Below are 18,995 nucleotides of genomic sequence, written 5' to 3'. Positions count from 1 at the left end.
ACCACGGGTCCCAGATAGGTGACAACAACGAGCACCCTGGGATGCCTGCTGTGGTTGGTCTTCCTCCTTCTCAAAGCCACATTCCTCCTCTGACTCCTCTTGCTCATACTCCTCATACTCCTCATACTCCTCATACTCCTCATACTCCTCATACTCCTCATACTCCTCATACTCCTCATACTCCTCATACTCCTCATACTCCTCATACTCCTCATACTCCTCATACTCCTCATACTCCTCATACTCCTCATACTCCTCATACTCCTCATACAGCGTTTCCCCAGGTCCGGCAAGTGATGTTGACAAGGCTGTTTCTGGTGGTGATGGTGACTACAACCAGTGGCGTAACTACCGGGGAAGCAGCTGCTTCGGGGCCCAGCGCCCCGGCAGCGTGTGTGTCAGTTTTATTTTCAAGTTAGTTAAATATCGTGTTCAGGGCCCCTTCACAGCAGCCGCTAGTGTGATCCAATTTTACTGTCTGCTAAAGTCTCCTGGTCTGGGATTCGAACCCACAACCTCCAATCTAGCAGTGGCAAAGCATTTACCCTCACAGCCATAAAGGCTGCATTACAACTCATTGAAAAAATATGAGACTTCTACTGTTATAGCTGGCTAATTGTACATCTATACATATGACAGCTGCCCAAACACACCTAGCACTGCTATATCTCTATATGACAGCTGTCCCTGCACACTCAGCTCTGCTATATCTCTATATATGACAGCTGCCCCAGCAAACCCAGCTCTACTACATCTATACACATGACAGCTACCGAAACACAGCCAGCTCTGCTACATCTATACACATGACAGCTGCCCCAACACACTCAGCTCTGCTATATCTCTATATATGACAGCTGCCCCAGCAAACCCAGCTCTACTACATCTATACACATGACAGCTGCCAAAACACAGTCAGCTCTGCTACATCTATACACATGACAGCTGCCCCCAACACACCCAGCACTGCTATATCTCTATATGACAGCTGTCCCAGCACAATCAGCTCTGCTATATCTCTATATATGACAGCTGCCCCAGCAAACCCAGCTCTACAACATCTATACACATGACAGCTGCCGAAACACAGCCAGCTCTGCTACATCTATACACATGACAGCTGCCCCCAACACACTCAGCTCTGCTATATCTCTATATATGACAGCTGCCCCAGCAAACCCAGCTCTACTACATCTATACACATGACAGCTACCAAAACACAGTCAGTTCTGCTACAACTATACACATGACAGCTGCCCCAACACACCCAGCACTGCTATATCTCTATATGACAGCTGTCCCAGCACAATCAGCTCTGCTATATCTCTATATATGACAGCTGCCCCAGCAAACCCAGCTCTACTACATCTATACACATGACAGCTGCCGAAACACACCCAGTTCTGCTACATCTATACACATGACAGCTGCCCCAGCACACTCAGCTCTGCTATATCTATATATATCTATCTACTGTATAGCAATACTTAGAGATATATAGATGTAGCAGAGCTGGGTGTGCTGGAGCAGCTGTCATATATAGAGATATAGCAGAGCTGAGTGTGCTGGGACAGCTGTCATATAGAGATATAGCAGTGCTGGGTGTGTTTGAGCAGCTGTCATATGCATAGATGTAGCAGAGCTGGGTTTGCTGGGGCAGCTATCATATAGAGATATAGCAGAGCTGAGTGTGCTGGAACAGCTGTCATATAGAGATATATCTGAGATACTGCTATATCTGTATATGACAGCTGTCTCAGCACATTCAGCTCTGCTATATCTCTATATATGAGCAGCTGTCATGTGTATAGATGTGAGCCAGCTATAACAGTAGAAGTCTCATATTTTTTTCAGTGAGGAGCAAGGCAGCTGGTCTGGTCTAGTGGTTAGCTGCTTTGCCTCTGAAGCAGAAGGTTGTGGGTTCGAATCCCAGCAGAAGCTTTTTCTGAAATACAAGCACTGACTCCATATAAGGACATACAGGGCGGGACACAGGAAGAGGCTGCATCGCATCGCTGACATGGAGGTAAGTAGAAGTGTTTATTTTTATTTTTTTTAATACCCGACTGTTACTGCCATGGGGGAGCGGGAGGCACCTGATACTGGCACATGGGGGGGGGAGAGTGGCACCTGATACTGGCACCTGGGGGGGAGGGGGGGTTGGCACCTGATACTGGCACATGGGGGGGAAGAGGCACCTCATACTGGCACATGGGGGGGAAAGGGGTTGGCACCTGATACTGGCATATGGGGTGGGGGGGGAGGGAGAGAGGCACTTGATACTGGCACTTTTTTTGTTGGGGTGGGGAGATGGCACTATGATACTGGGACATGGGGGGGGAGAGGCACCTGATACTGGCACCTGGAGGGGAGAGGGGGGGTTGGCACTTGATACTGGCACATGGGGGGGAGGGGAGAGAGGAACCTGATACTGGCACATGGGGAGGGAGAGAGGCACTTGATATTGGCACTTTTTTTTTGGGGGGGGGGAGATGGCAGTTGGCACTATGATACTGGGACATGGGGGGGAGGATAGAGGCACTTGATACTGGCATGTGTGTGGGGGGGGGGTTGGCACTGATACTGGCACATGGGGGGGAGAGGCACTTAATACTGGCACTTTTTTGGGGGGAGATGGCACTATGATAATGGGACATGGGGGGGAAGAGAGAGGCACTTGATACTGGCACATGGGGGGGTTTGGCACTATGATACTGGCACATGGGGGGTGGGAAGGAGAGAGGCACTTGATACTGGCACATGTGGGGAGATGGCACTATGATACTGGGACATGTGGGGGGGAGAGGCACTTGATACTGGCACATGATGGGGGGGCATCTATGGGGACACTTACTGGCACATTATTGGGGGGCATTATGGGGGACACTAGGCCGGCAGCCTATCAGAGGCCGGACACTGAGGGGCATCTACCGGGGCACTATATATGGGGCATTTTATACTGGTACATTATGGGGGGCACTAGCAGGAAGGGGGGAGAGGAGCACTATGGGGGAATTTACTGGGGGCACGATATAGGGGCATTTTATACTGGCACATTATGGGGGCACTATGGGGACATTAGCTCAACTGGGGGCATTACAAGGGGGTATTTTTGCAATGTCACATTATAAGGAGAATTATTTCTACTGGGGGGGCATTATGGTGGGCTTTATTACTCCCCCATGGTATGACCCCCTAGTAACAGCACCGGCCTCTCCCTGCTCTGCTATTCCTCTGCCCCTTCTCCAAATCCTTATTATAAAATCTTTCTCATTAGGATAAAACACAACATCAGCTCCGCCGAGCCCCCGGCAAAGTGTGGAAGTGGCGTCCGAGATCCCCAAGGGCAAAGCCAAGTAACTGTAAGTGTTCATATGAAATATGTTTATGTGATACACACATAGCATACACCGTGACCCACAATGTACAGTATACCTCTATATTGTGCCCCACAATGTACAGTATACTGCTACACTGTGCCCCACAATATACAGTATACCTCTACACTGTGCCCCACAATATACAGTATACCGCTACACTGTGCCCCACAATATACAGTATACCTCTACACTGTGCCACACAATATACAGTATACCGCTACACTGTGCCACACAATATACAGTATACCTCTACACTGTGCCACACAATATACAGTATACCTCTACACTGTGCCCCACAATGTACAGTATACTGCTACACTGTGCCCCACAATATACAGTATACCTCTACACTGTGCCACACAATATACAGTATACCTCTACACTGTGCCACACAATATACAGTATACCCCTACACTGTGCCCCACAATATACAGTATACCTCTACACTGTGCCACACAATATACAGTATACCGCTACTGTGCCACACAATATACAGTATACCTCTACACTGTGCCCCACAATGTACAGTATACTGCTACACTGTGCCCCACAATATACAGTATACCTCTACACTGTGCCACACAATATACAGTATACCTCTACACTGTGCCACACAATATACAGTATACCCCTACACTGTGCCCCACAATATACAGTATACCTCTACACTGTGCCCCACAATATACAGTATGCCTCTACACTGTGCCCCACAATATACACCTCTACACTGTGCCCCACAATATACAGTATACCTCTACACTGTGCCCCACAATATACAGTATGCCTCTACACTGTGCCCCACAATATACACCTCTACACTGTGCCCCACAATATACAGTATACCTCTACACTGTGCCCCACAATATACAGTATACCTCTACACTGTGCCCCACAACATACAGTATGCCTCTACACTGTGCCCCACAATATACAGTATACCTCTACACTGTGCCCCACAATATACAGTATGCCTCTACACTGTGCCCCACAATATACAGTATGCCTCTACACTGTGCCCCACAATATACAGTATACCGCTACACTGTGCCACACAATATACAGTATACCGCTACACTGTGCCACACAATATACAGTATACCTCTACACTGTGCCACACAATATACAGTATACCGCTACACTGTGCCACACAATATACAGTATACCGCTACACTGTGCCCCACAATATACAGTATACCGCTACACTGTGCCCCACAATATACAGTATACCTCTACACTGTGCCCCACAATATACAGTATACCTCTACACTGTGCCCCACAATATACAGTATACCTCTACACTGTGCCCCACAATATACAGTATACCTCTACACTGTGCTCCACAATGTACAGTATACCTCTACACTGTGCCACACAATATACAGTATACCGCTACACTGTGCCCCACAATATACAGTATACCTCTACACTGTGCCCCACAATATACAGTATACCGCTACACTGTGCCCCACAATATACAGTATGCCTCTACACTGTGCCCCACAATATACACCTCTACACTGTGCCCCACAATATACAGTATACCGCTACACTGTGCCCCACAATATACAGTATACCGCTACACTGTGCCTCACAATATACAGTATACCGCTAAACTGTGCCAAAGGAGTGGGGTTTACACAGGAGGAGGGAGATGCGAAGCGCGCTGGGGGGGGCCCTTACAAATATTTGCTGTGGGGCCCAGTCACTTCTAGTTACGCCCCTGACTACAACTCTTCCTCTTCACGCTCATCTACAGCCTGATCCAGCACTCTTCGCAGGGCACGCTCCAGGAAGAAAACAAATGGGATGAGGTCGCTGATGGTGCCTTTCGTGCGACTGACTAGGTTTTTCACCTCCTCAAAAGGACGCATGAGCCTAAAGGCATTGCGCATGATCGTCCAGTAACGTGGCAAAGAAATTCCCAGCTCCGCAGAGGCTGTCCTAGCACCCCGGTCATGCAAATACTCGTTGACGGCTTTTTCTTGTGGGAGCAGGCGGTCGAACATTAGGAGTGTTGAATTCCAATGTGTCGGGCTGTCGCAAATCAAGCGCCTCACTGGCATGTTGTTTCGGTTCTGAATGTCTGAAAAGTGCGCCATGGCCGTGTAGGAACGCCTGAAATGGCCACACACCTTCCTGGCCTGCTTGAGGACGTCCTGTAAGCCTGGGTACCTAGACACAAACGGTTGTACGATGAGATTCAACACATGCGCCATGCACGGCACATGTGACAACTTGCCCAAATTCAATGCCGCCAACAAATTTCTTCCATTGTCACACACCACTTTGCCGATTTTCAGTTGGTGCGGGGTCAGCCACTGATCCACCTGTGCGTTCAGGGCGGACTGGAGTGCTGGTCGCAATGCGCAGTGTAGGTGATATACCTGCCCTGACCATGCTTTGCAGACCAGGTATCAGTGGTCAGATGGACCCTTGCCCCAACACTGTATGCCTGAGATGCCATGACTTCCTTTTCAATAACTGAGTATAGGTCTTTTTTGAGAGAAAAATTTGTCTGGGTACCTTCCACTGTGGTGTCCCAATAGCGACAAATTTTTTGAAGGCCTCAGACTCCACCAGCTGGTATGGTAAAAGCTGGCGGGCTAAGAGTTCCGTCAAGCCAGCTGTCAGGCGCCGGGCAAGGGGGTGACTCTGTGACATTGGCTTCTTACGCTCAAACATTTCCTTGACAGACACTTGACTGTGGGCAGATGAGATGGAACTGCTGAAGGTGAGAGGCTGAGTGGCGGGTGGTTGAGAGGGGGCAAGGAGGATAGCAGTGGTTGACGTGGCTGAAGATGCTGGACCAGAAGGAGGATGGTGGCTTTGAGTTTGTGTGCTGCTTGTACTCATGTGTTGATCCCATTGGCGTTTGTAATGTGAGATCATGTGCCTTCGCAAAGCAGTTGAATCGAGGTGGGTGTTGGACTTCCCACGACTCAGTTTCTTTTGGCATAGGTTGCAAATGGCATCGCTGTTATCAGAGGCAGACACACAAAAAAAATGCCACACTGCTGAGCTTTGCAATGACGGCATTCTGGCTTACCCCAGGTGCCGATACATGCTGTCTGACTGTGCTACTAGCTCCTTGCGACGACCTCCCCCTGCTTCCAACTCGTCTCCTCCTTCTCTCTGTCTCCCCTTCTGAACTTTCCCCCTCTTCTTCTTCTCTTCGAGCAGGCACTCACGTGGCATCCACGGACACATCGTCAACATAAATCACTTCACTTGTATCTGACACCGTAGCAAAGGAAGCAGCAATGGGTACAACATCATCATCATTATCACACTGTACGTCCATCTGTGTAATGCTGCCTGACTGAGACATATCCCTGTTATCTACATCCCCTGGCAATAATGGTTGCGCATCACTAATTTCATCCAACTGATGTGTAAATAACTCCTCTGACGGATCAAATGAAGCAGCTGTGGTGGCTGTGGTGGTAGTGGTGGTGGTGGCGGCGGGCGGGAGAGTGGTAACTTGAGAGCAGGTGAACAAAGCTGAGCTGGAGGAGGATGGTGCGTCAAGGTTCTTAGCGAAAGCTGTTGAAGATTGGGTGTCCTGTGTAAGCCAGTCAACTATGTTCTCAGAATTTTTTAGGTTCAGGGTACGTGGCCTCTGAACACTGGGCATTATTCCAGGGCCGGTGGAAATCACAGCACCACAACCACGATGGCCCCTGCGGGGTGGCCTGCCTCTTTTTTTTTTATAAGTGGTACTATGCGTGCAAGTTACTGTGCCACCCTATACAATTGGTGGGCAGTGGGCACAGTACAGTCTGTGTGGGTCTGACACACACTGGCTTGCAACTGCGATTATATCACAGAAAAATAATAAATTGACTTTTTTTTATTTGCAAGGTATTGTGAGTGACACCCTGTAACGGTATGAGTGGTGGCCTAGCCAGTGGGCACAGTACAGTCTGTGTGGGTCTGACACACACTGGCTTGCAACTGCGATTATATCACAGAGAAAAAATAAATTGTCATTTTTTTATCTGCAAGGTATTGTGACATCCTGTATGAATGGTGTGCACACAGTATAGTCTGTGACTGAGCCTGCAGCCTCTCACTGTCTGGCAACTGCGATTATATAAAAAAATATAATAATAAATTGACGATTTTTTATCTGCAAGGTACTGTCTGTCACACCCTGTATGAATGGTGTGCACATAGTACTGTCTGTGAGCCTGCAGCCTCTCACACACGGGCAGGCAGCTGCAATATATATATACAGTCATGTGAAAAAATTAGGACACCCTTTGAAAGCATGTGTTTTTTTGTAACATTTTTAATAAAAGGTTATTTCATCTCCGTTTCAACAATACAGAGAGATTAAAGTAATCCAACTAAACAAATAAAACTGAAGAAAAGTCTTTTCAAGATCTTCTGTAAATGTCATTCTACAAAAATGCCTATTCTAACTGAGGAAAAAGATAGGACACCCTCACATGTATTCCCTCTTAAATTGGCTCAGATCTCACACAGGTATATCACACCAGGTGCACATAATTAGTAGATCGTTACTCTGCATGTTGAATGAGGCTTGCCCTATTTAAACCTCAGACATTTAGTTTGGTGTGCTCCTGACTGTTGAAGTGAGAGTGAGCACCATGGTGAGAGCAAAAGAGCTGTCAGAGGACTTCAGAAAAAAGATTGTAGCGGCCTATGAGTCTGGGAAGGGATTTAAAAAGATCTCAAAAGATTTTGAAATCAGCCATTCCACTGTCCGGAAGATAGTCTACAAGTGGAGGGCTTTCAAAACAACTGCCAACATGCCCAGGACTGGTCGCCCCAGCAAGTTCACCCCAAGAGCAGACCGCAAGATGCTAAAAGAGGTCTCCAAAAACCCTAAAGTGTCATCTCGAGAACTACAGCAGGCTCTGGCTACTGTTGATGTAGAAGTACATGCCTCTACAATCAGAAAGAGACTGTACAAGTTTAACTTGCATGGGAGGTGTGCAAGGAGGAAACCTTTGCTTTCCAAGAGAAACATCGAGGCCAGACTGACATTTGCCAGAGATAAAGTTGACAAAGACCAGGACTTCTGGAATAATGTTCTTTGGACAGATGAGTCCAAAATTGAATTATTTGGACACAACAGCAGAGGACATGTTTGGCGTAAACCAAACACAGCATTCCAAGAAAAGAACCTCATACCAACTGTGAAGCATGGAGGTGGAAGTGTCATGGTTTGGGGCTGCTTTGCTGCAGCAGGACCTGGTCAGCTCACCATCATAGAATCCACGATGAATTCTACTGTGTATCAGAAGGTGCTTGAAGAACATGTGAGACCATCAGTTAGAAAATTAAAGCTGAAGCGGAACTGGACCATGCAACATGACAATGACCCAAAACATACTAGTAAATCAACCAAAGATTGGCTGAAAAAGAAGAAATGGAGAGTCCTGGAATGGCCAAGTCAAAGTCCAGATTTGAATCCCATTGAGATGCTGTGGGGTGACTTGAAAAGGGCTGTACGTGCAAGAAACCCCTCAAACATCTCACAGCTGAAAAAGTTCTGCATTGAGGAGTGGGGTAAAATTTCCTCAGACCGATGTCGAAGACTGGTAGATGGCTACAAGAACCGTCTCACTGCAGTTATTTCAGCCAAAGGAGGTAACACTCGCTATTAGGGGCAAGGGTGTCCTATCTTTTTCCTCAGTTAGAATAGGCATTTTTGTAGAATGACATTTACAGAAGATCTTGAAAATACTTTTCTTCAGTTTTCTTTGTTTAGTCGGATTACTTTAATCTCTCTGTATTGTTGAAACGGAGATGAAATAACCTTTTATTAAAAATGTTACAAAAAACCACATGCTTTCAAAGGGTGTCCTAATTTTTTCACATGACTGTATATATATATATATATATATATATAAAAGCAGACTCGTATAGATCATACAGGTGCATTACTGTACAGCAGAAGTGGCACAAAGAGCACAGCGTCATAGCAGCCTATGATGCCATGCCCTACTGCACTCAGCAGGAAGCCAGGCCGGGATCTCACGGACCGTGTTCCGAGTTCATACTTGAGTTATTTGGTCAGTTTTGGCCCCGTGACTGCCCAAGTAAGTGAAATGTGCAGTGATTCTAAGAGCGACGCCTGTCATCTGCATGTCATACTGACTCACAGTATTATTTCACTACCACAGCAGACTCCCTATGTGTGTTACTGCAAGGCACAGTGTTCTACACCTCTATAAAGGCTTTCTGCAGCCAGGAAATAGCAGTTTTTTAACATAATTTGTCGCAAATAAATTTGGATTGAAGCAAATCTTTTTAGGAAATTCATCAAATTAAATTTTTTGGAAATTCGCTCATCGGTAGATAAAACAAATTGGACACTATTTTTTTTAAAATTTGTTTGTTCAGCTCTTCAGCACAAGCTTACTACCATAAACCATAAACCCTTCTTTCAGAACCAACGTTTCTACGAAGAATGCGATAAGGCAGAAAACTCTGATGGAAACAAAAGAATTATATAAAGGAGTACTAGAGAGGAATTCATGGATTTATGGGTGCCTCCGCTGGACACTTGTCCCCTCTGTCAGCCACCAGACCCAGAATGCTCAATGCTGGCCCAATCAGGGGCTCAGGTTATTTATACAGCTCCTAGCTTGTGGTTCTTCAGCTTTATATTATATTTATGCAGCACAGTTATTTGTTTGGTCTTCGCTCACGTTCTGGTGCCACATACTGTTATGTGGAGACTCATTCATCAGACTGCCAGATAGAAAAGCCTGATTGGTCACTCCACAGAATATGTGTCCCTGGCTCCAGAGTCTAGTGGCACCATGCTTTACACCACTCCATCCAAGCATTGGACTGGGTGTTGGAAGGCTTGCACACAGCTGCTCAGCTATGGAAACCCATGTATGAAGCTCCTGGCAAAGTACAGTTTTTGTGCTGATGTTAATTCCAGAGTAGGTTTGTATTGGGGTCAGCAGAGGGTTAGTGACTTTTATGAAGTATATGCCTCAGTACTCAGCGACTCCATTCTCCAACTTTACGTGGTCTTCACTGCTGGGTGCTTTGGTTCCACTTTGCAATTATATCACTCATTGCTGTAATATCTGGGGGGGGGCATTTAGGGAACTGACTTGTGGCAGCAGTGGCCTCCGATTACAGGACCGCACTGAACTTCAGGAAGCTCTTTAGAGACATTTCAAAAGTCATCTCTTTTATAGAGCAAATACAGAATCTTAACGGTCAATAGGTCCAAATATGCAAATGAGCTCAGCCCAACCTGATAACCGGCCGCTGCTCTGTGCTGATGAGGGGTAGGAGCCCTGAAATAATGCTGTCTACAGGACTGTCTCTGGTTGTAATGGAGTGTTAGAGAGAGCCACTCTGGATACATTAACATAGATCTAGCAGGGAGAACCATGCATTTCAGGTTTTTTATTACTGGACATATTGAGGGACAATACAGTACAGATGTAGTAAAGTTAACACTCATGATTTATGAGACGTGTTATCTAAACTAAATGCGTTAAGCAAACACCTTCAATTGCTTTTCAATGGCTTTTGTATATTGGGTTTCTACATTACAGTAAATTGGGGTTTCTACATGAGTTCTCCATAGTTTGGACACTCTGTGAAACCTTTGAAGATCTTCTTCACACATCATTAGATAAAAATACAAAAAATAATCAGAGACTTTGGGCTGCTATGTTCTCTTCCAGGTGAAAAATATTTAAAACTGACCTAAGAAAAAGCCATGTGAACAAAGCTAACCCACAGTGGTTGTATTTGATTACCTTATGACATATATGTTTGCAGGTAAGTTTAGATGTTCTATTTTCATGCTTTATCATCTCTATTATAAGGATTTTATCATTTGTTTTTAGATGTTTTTCAGCAGTATACTGTAACAATGTTACTGGGCAGCAAATCCAACCAGGGGCAACATCTGCATGGAGTTTGTATGTTCTGTGTATTGCCAGGGTGTGACTGACTCCCTTGTTCCACAACCTTCCCTGCACCTTCAGTCCACTGTATAAGAAAAGCATATTGAAAGTGTTAGTCCTTTTTTTTACCTGAGGATAGCCATAGATCCCAGTTATCTCCGCTATGGACAGACTGGGGGCAGACATCAAGTGTCCGATAAAAGCCACCACTTTGTTCTTCTCATCACAGCTGTAGTTGGGGACGGCTTCTTCTCGTCCTGACAGTATACTCAGTGCACTCTGTACAGCTTTATGTTCTAACACACCGGAGTCATAGATCTTGTATCCCAGAGTGATATTAGGTAAGAGGTCAGATCTTCTGTTTATTTCTTCTATGGCGAACATGAAGACCAGGAGATGTCTCGCTAAATGAAGAGATGGTCTACAAGATGTATAAACATGATTACAGTATATTGACCATGTGTCTGTATACCAAAGCCATGGATATTATTTTTTTTTTCATTTCCATGCTTCATATTTCCACGTACAAAGTTGTAGCCATAGATCTATGCAAACAGTGAGGATACATTTAGAAACATCTCTTTCAGGAGCAGATAGACATTATTACATTTAGAGGTACCTCGTTGCAGAAGAAATGCAACTATTACATAATTACATACTTAACATGGTTGCAAAAAGACATAAATCCATCAAGTTCAACCAAGGGATAAGTGGGGAAGCAAATTTTTGAAAAAGGCGAGTGAGACCCAGATTTCTTTGTATTTTTATAAGAATTAATGTTATTTGCTTTTAAGAATTTATCTAAGTCCTTCATAAAACTGCCCAGTGTTATGTTGTGACCACGTCGTGAGGTAGACTATTCCATAGATTCACAGTTCTTACAGTAAAGAAGCCTTGACCTCTCTGAAAACTGAACTTTTTCTTCTCCAGTCGCAGGCAGTGCCTCCTTGTCTTTTTAGGGCATTTTACATGGAACAGCTTTTCACCATATTTTTTGTATGGCCCATTTATATATTTGAATAGTTTATTAATGTTCCCCCTTAGATGTCTCTTCTCAAGACTAAATACATTTAATTATTTTAATCTTTCCTAAGACCATCCAGGCCCCTCAACAATTTAGTCGCCCTCCTCTGTACTTTTTGCAGCTCCAGGGCATCTTTTCTATGGACTGGTGGCCAGAACAGAACTGCACATTCCTGGTGAGGCCGCACTAACGCTTTGTAAAGTGGTAAAAGTGGTAATATTACATCCCTGTCCCGCGAGTCCATGCCTCACTTAATACAAGAAAATATCCTGCTAGCCTTACAAGCAGCTGATTGACATTGTATGCTGTTATTTCATCTACGATCTACAAGTACACCCAAATCCTTTTTGAAAAGTAAATCTCCCAGAGTTACTACCCCTAGAACATATGAAACACTTAGATTATTACTACCCAGATGCAGAACTTTACATTTATCCACAATTGCCAAGTTGATGTCAAAGTCAGCTTGTGGTTTGTGTACATCTTCCTTAGACTGCACAGTACTACATAGCTTGGTGTCATCTGCTAAGGCTACTTTCACACTTGCGGCAGGACGGATCCGGCAGGCTGGTCTCCCTGTCGGAACCGTCCTTCCGCTGTTTCGCCGTATTGCCGGACCGCCGCTCCGTCCCCATTGCGGTGCACGGCGAAAGCCGCTGGACTAAAAAGTCGGACATGCAGGACTTTTTAGTCCGGCGGATTTCTCCATGCACTGCCGTGCTGCGCCGGAGCTCAGCCCCCGTCCCCATTATAGTCAATGGGGACGGAACGGCGGAACAGCGGTCCGACGATACGGCGAAACAGTGGAAGGACGGATCCGACAGGGAGACCAGCCTGCCGGATCCGTCCTGCCGCAAGTGTGAAAGTAGCCTAAAATAAAAATTGTGCTCCTAATCCCATCCTTGAAAGATTATCTGCACATTAGTGATCTGGCAGCCTCTTTTGGTTTTGGTTTCACTTTGTCTGTGTGTTGCTTGTGTGTCCACACCTCCTGTTCAGGTGTGGATCATGTGACCTTTACCTCCCCCTATTTAGTCTGACTTTACCCATCACTCCTTGCTCTGGATAGCTTAATTTGGTTTTTGGAAGAGCTGGAGTGTAGTTCTAGTTGAAGTCCTGTTCATCCATCATCCATCAACCTCAGAAGTTAAGTGATTCGCTTGTTGTATTTTGTATTCCCCCCCACCTTTGTTGTTTACTAGGCCTCAGCGAGACGATGGTTCCTTCACCAGGGAAAAAGCGGGTTGTCTCTGCCCTGTCATTACCATTAGGGCATTTGAGGGCCACCAGGGCTATCTAGGTTCCTGTGTATGGTAATCTCTACCATCGAGAGGTGCCCATGCGGATAGGAGTTAGGGCCAGGAGCAGGGTTTTATAGGTGGTGACTAGAGTTGAGCGAACACCTGGATGTTCGGGTTCGAGAAGTTCGGCCGAACATCCCGGAAATGTTCGGGTTCGGGATCCGAACCCGATCCGAACTTCGTCCCGAACCCGAACCCCATTGAAGTCAATGGGGACCCGAACTTTTCGGCACTAAAAAGGCTGTAAAACAGCCCAGGAAAGAGCTAGAGGGCTGCAAAAGGCAGCAACATGTAGGTAAATCCCCTGCAAACAAATGTGGATAGGGAAATGAATTAAAATAAAAATTAAATAAATAAAAATTAACCAAAATCAATTGGAGAGAGGTTCCATAGCAGAGAATCTGGCTTCCCGTCACCCACCACTGGAACAGTCCATTCTCAGATATTTAGGCCCCGGCACCCAGGCAGAGGAGAGAGGTCCCGTAACAGAGAATCTGTCTTCATGTCAGCAGAGAATTAGTCTGCATGTCATAGCAGAGAATGAGGCTTCACGTCAGCCACCACTGCAACAGTCCATTGGCATATATTTAGGCCCAGCACCCAGGCAGAGGAGGGAGGTCCCGTAACAGAGAATCTGTCTTCATGTCAGCAGAGAATTAGTCTGCATGTCATAGCAGAGAATGAGGCTTCACGTCACCCACCACTGCAACAGTCCATTGGCATATATTTAGGCCTAGCACACAGGCAGAGCAGAGAGGTCCCGTAACAGACGATCTGGCTTCATGTCAGCAGAGAATCAGTCTGCATGTCATAGCAGAGAATGAGGCTTCACGTCACCCACCACTGCAACAGTCCATTGGCATATATTTAGGCCTAGCACACAGGAAGAGCAGAGAGGTCCCGTAACAGACGATCTGGCTTCATGTCAGCAGAGAATCAGTCTGCATGTCATAGCAGAGAATGAGGCTTCACGTCACCCACCACTGCAACAGTCCATTGGCATATATTTAGGCCTAGCACACAGGCAGAGCAGAGAGGTCCCGTAACAGACAATCTGGCTTCATGTCAGCAGAGAATCAGTCTGCATGTCATAGCAGAGAATCAGGCTTCACGTCAGCCACCACTGCAACAGTCCATTGTCATAAATTTAGGCCCAGCACACACACAGGCAGAGCAGAGAGGTCCCGTAACAGACAATCTGGCTTCATGACAGCAGAGAATCAGTCTGCATGTCATAGCAGAGAATGAGGCTTCACGTCACCCACCACTGCAACAGTCCATTGGCATATATTTAGGCCTAGCACACAGGCAGAGCAGAGAGGTCCCGTAACAGACAATCTGGCTTCATGTCAGCAGAGAATCAGTCTGCATGTCATAGCAGAGAATGAGGCTTCACGTCACCCACCACTGCAACAGTCCATTGGCATATATTTAGGCCTAGCACACAGGCAGAGCAGAGAGGTCCCGTAACAGACGATCTGGCTTCATGTCAGCAGAGAATCAGTCTGCATGTCATAGCAGAGAATGAGGCTTCACGTCACCCACCACTGCAACAGTCCATTGGCATATATTTAGGCCTAGCACACAGGCAGAGCAGAGAGGTCCCGTAACAGACGATCTGGCTTCATGTCAGCAGAGAATCAGTCTGCATGTCATAGCAGAGAATGAGGCTTCACGTCACCCACCACTGCAACAGTCCATTGGCATATATTTAGGCCTAGCACACAGGCAGAGCAGAGAGGTCCCGTAACAGACAATCTGGCTTCATGTCAGCAGAGAATCAGTCTGCATGTCATAGCAGAGAATCAGGCTTCACGTCAGCCACCACTGCAACAGTCCATTGTCATAAATTTAGGCCCAGCACCCAGGCAGAGGAGAGAGGTCCCGTAACAGACAATCTGGCTTCATGTCAGCAGAGAATTAGTCTGCATGTCATAGCAGAGAATCAGGCTTCATGTCAGCCACCACTGCAACAGTCCATTGGCATATATTTAGGCCTAGCACACAGGCAGAGGAGAGGTTCATTCAACTTTGGGTAGCCTCGCAATATAATGGTAAAATGAAAATAAAAATAGGATTGAATGAGGAAGTGCCCTGGAGTCCAATAATATATGGTTATGGGGAGGTAGTTAATGTCTAATCTGGACAAGGGACGGACAGGTCCTGTGGGATCCATGCCTGGTTCATTTTTATGAACGTCAGCTTGTCCACATTGGCTGTAGACAGGCGGCTGCGTTTGTCTGTAATGACGCCCCCTGCCGTGCTGAATACACGTTCAGACAAAACGCTGGCTGCCGGGCAGGCCAGCACCTCCAAGGCATAAAAGGCTAGCTCTGGCCACGTGGACAATTTAGAGACCCAGAAGTTGAATGGGGCCGAACCATCAGTCAGTACGTGGAGGGGTGTGCACACGTACTGTTCCACCATGTTAGTGAAATGTTGCCTCCTGCTAACACGTTGCGTATCAGGTGGTGGTGCAGTTAGCTGTGGCGTGTTGACAAAAGTTTTCCACATCTCTGCCATGCTAACCCTGCCCTCAGAGGAGCTGGCCGTGACACAGCTGCCTTGGCGACCTCTTGCTCCTCCTCTGCCTTGGCCTTGGGCTTCCACTTGTTCCCCTGTGACATTTGGGAATGCTCTCAGTAGCGCGTCTACCAACGTGCTGCTTGTACTCGCGCATCTTCCTATCACGCTCCAGTGCAGGAAGTAAGGTGGGCACATTGTCTTTGTAGCGTGGATCCAGCAGGGTGGCAACCCAGTAGTCCGCACAGGTTAAAATGTGGGCAACTCTGCTGTCGTTGCGCAGGCACTGCAGCATGTAGTCGCTCATGTGTGCCAGGCTGCCCAGGGGTAAGGACAAGCTGTCCTCTGTGGGAGGCGTATCGTCATCGTCCTGCCTTTCCCCCCAGCCACGCACCAGTGATGGACCCGAGCTGCGTTGGGTGCCACCCCGCTGTGACCATGCTTCATCCTCATCCTCCTCCACCTCCTCCTCATCCTCGTCCTCCTCGTCCTCCAGTAGTGGGCCCTGGCTGGCCACATTTGTACCTGGCCTCTGCTGTTGCCAAAAACCTCCCTCTGAGTCACTTCGAAGAGACTGGCCTGAAAGTGCTAAAAATGACCCCTCTTCCTCCTCCTCCTCCTCCTCCTCCTGGGCCACCTCCTCTTCCATCATCGCCCTAAGTGTTTTCTCAAGGAGACATAGAAGTGGTATTGTAACGCTGATAACGGTGTCATCGCCACTGGCCATGTTGGTGGAGTACTCGAAACAGCGCAACAGGGCACACAGGTCTCGCATGGAGGCCCAGTCATTGGTGGTGAAGTGGTGCTGTTCTGTAGTGCGACTGACCCGTGCGTGCTGCAGCTGAAACTCCACTATGGCCTGCTGCTGCTCGCACAGTCTGTCCAGCATGTGCAAGGTGGAGTTCCACCTGGTGGGCACGTCGCATATGAGGCGGTGAGCGGGAAGGCCGAAGTTACGCTGTAGCGCAGACAGGCGAGCAGCAGCAGGATGTGAACGCCGGAAGCGCGAACAGACGGCCCGCACTTTATGCAGCAGCTCTGACATGTCGGGGTAGTTGTGAATGAACTTCTGCACCACCAAATTCAGCACATGCGCCAAGCAAGGGATGTGCGTCAAATTGGCTAGTCCCAGAGCTGCAACGAGATTTCGCCCATTATCACACACCACCAGGCCGGGCTTGAGGCTCACCGGCAGCAACCACTCGTCGGTCTGTTGTTCAATACCCCGCCACAACTCCTGTGCGGTGTGGGGCCTGTCCCCCAAACATATGAGTTTCAGAATGGCCTGCTGACGTTTACCCCGGGCTGTGCTGAAGTTGGTGGTGAAGGTGTGTGGCTGACTGGATGAGCAGGTGGAAGAAGAGGAGGAGGAAGCCGAGAAGGAGGAGGTGGCAACAGGAGGCAAAGAATGTTGCCCTGCGATCCTTGGCGGCGGAAGGACGTGCGCCAAACAGCTCTCCGCCTGGGGCCCAGCTGCCACTACATTTACCCAGTGTGCAGTTAGGGAGATATAGCGTCCCTGGCCGTGCTTACTGGTCCACGTATCTGTGGTTAGGTGGACCTTGCTACAGATGGCGTTGCGCAGTGCACACTTGATTTTATCGGATACTTGGTTGTGCAGGGAAGGCACGGCTCTCTTGGAGAAGTAGTGCCGGCTGGGAACAACATACTGTGGGACAGCAAGCGACATGAGCTGTTTGAAGCTGTCTGTGTCCACCAGCCTAAATGACAGCATTTCATAGGCCAGTAGTTTAGAAATGCTGGCATTCAGGGCCAGGGATCGAGGGTGGCTAGGTGGGAATTTACGCTTTCTATCAAATGTTTGTGAGATGGAGAGCTGAACGCTGGCGTGTGACATGGTTGAGACGCTTGGTGACGGAGGTGGTGGTGGTGGTGTTGGTGGTACATCCCCTGTTTGCTGGGCGGCAGGTGCCAACGTTCCTCCAGAGGCGGAGGAAGAGGCCGAGGCGGCAGCAGCAGAATAGGCCGAGGCGGCAGCAGCAGAAGAGGTAGCAGGGGGAGCCTGAGTGACTTCCTTGGTTTTAAGGTGTTTACTCCACTGCAGTTCATGCTTTGCATGCAGGTGCCTGGTCATGCAGGTTGTGCTCAGGTTCAGAACGTTAATGCCTCGCTTCAGGCTCTGATGGCACAGCGTGCAAACCACTCGGGTCTTGTCGTCAGCACATTGTTTGAAGAAGTGCCATGCCAGGGAACTCCTTGAAGCTGCCTTTGGGGTGCTCGGTCCCAGATGGCGGCGGTCAGTAGCAGGCGGAGTCTCTTGGCGGCGGGTGTTATGCTTTTGCCCACTGCTCCCTCTTTTGCTACGCTGTTGGCTCGGTCTCACCACTGCCTCTTCCTCCGAACTGTGAAAGTCAGTGGCACGACCTTCATTCCATGTGGGGTCTAGGACCTCATCGTCCCCTGCATCGTCTTCCACCCAGTCTTGATCCCTGACCTCCTGTTCAGTCTGCACACTGCAGAAAGACGCAGCAGTTGGCACCTGTGTTTCGTCATCATCAGAGACATGCTGAGGTGGTATTCCCATGTCCTCATCATCAGGAAACATAAGTGGTTGTGCGTCAGTGCATTCTATGTCTTTCACCGCTGGGGAAGGGCTAGGTGGATGCCCTTGGGAAACCCTGCCAGCGGAGTCTTCAAACAGCATAAGAGACTGCTGCATAACTTGAGGCTGAGACAGTTTCCCTGGTATGCATGGGGGTGATGTGACAGACTGATGGGGTTGGTTTTCAGGCGCCATCTGTGCGCTTTCTGCAGAAGACTGGGTGGGAGATAATGTGAACGTGCTGGATCCACTGTCGGCCACCCAATTGACTAATGCCTGTACCTGCTCAGG

The 18,995-nt window shown here is 47.8% G+C and overlaps 1 protein-coding gene across 1 annotated transcript in view; it reads right to left on the bottom strand.

Moving 5' to 3' along the window:
- Positions 1–18,995, bottom strand: part of LOC122935164 (vomeronasal type-2 receptor 26-like) — a 124,317-nt gene that overhangs the window by 21,381 nt on the left and 83,941 nt on the right. The window contains exons 4-6 of the mRNA XM_044290928.1: positions 11,423–11,714; positions 11,342–11,378; positions 81–314 (exon numbers count right to left, since the gene is read on the bottom strand). Of these exons, the coding sequence (XP_044146863.1) occupies positions 81–314; positions 11,342–11,378; positions 11,423–11,714 (563 nt within the window). The remainder of the gene's footprint in view (positions 1–80; positions 315–11,341; positions 11,379–11,422; positions 11,715–18,995) is intronic.

Source organism: Bufo gargarizans, chromosome 4 (genome assembly GCF_014858855.1).
Source record: "Bufo gargarizans isolate SCDJY-AF-19 chromosome 4, ASM1485885v1, whole genome shotgun sequence".
Lineage (NCBI taxonomy): Eukaryota > Metazoa > Chordata > Amphibia > Anura > Bufonidae > Bufo > Bufo gargarizans.
Note: the sequence above shows the minus strand (reverse complement) of the source record. Positions and strands in the feature narration are given on the sequence as shown.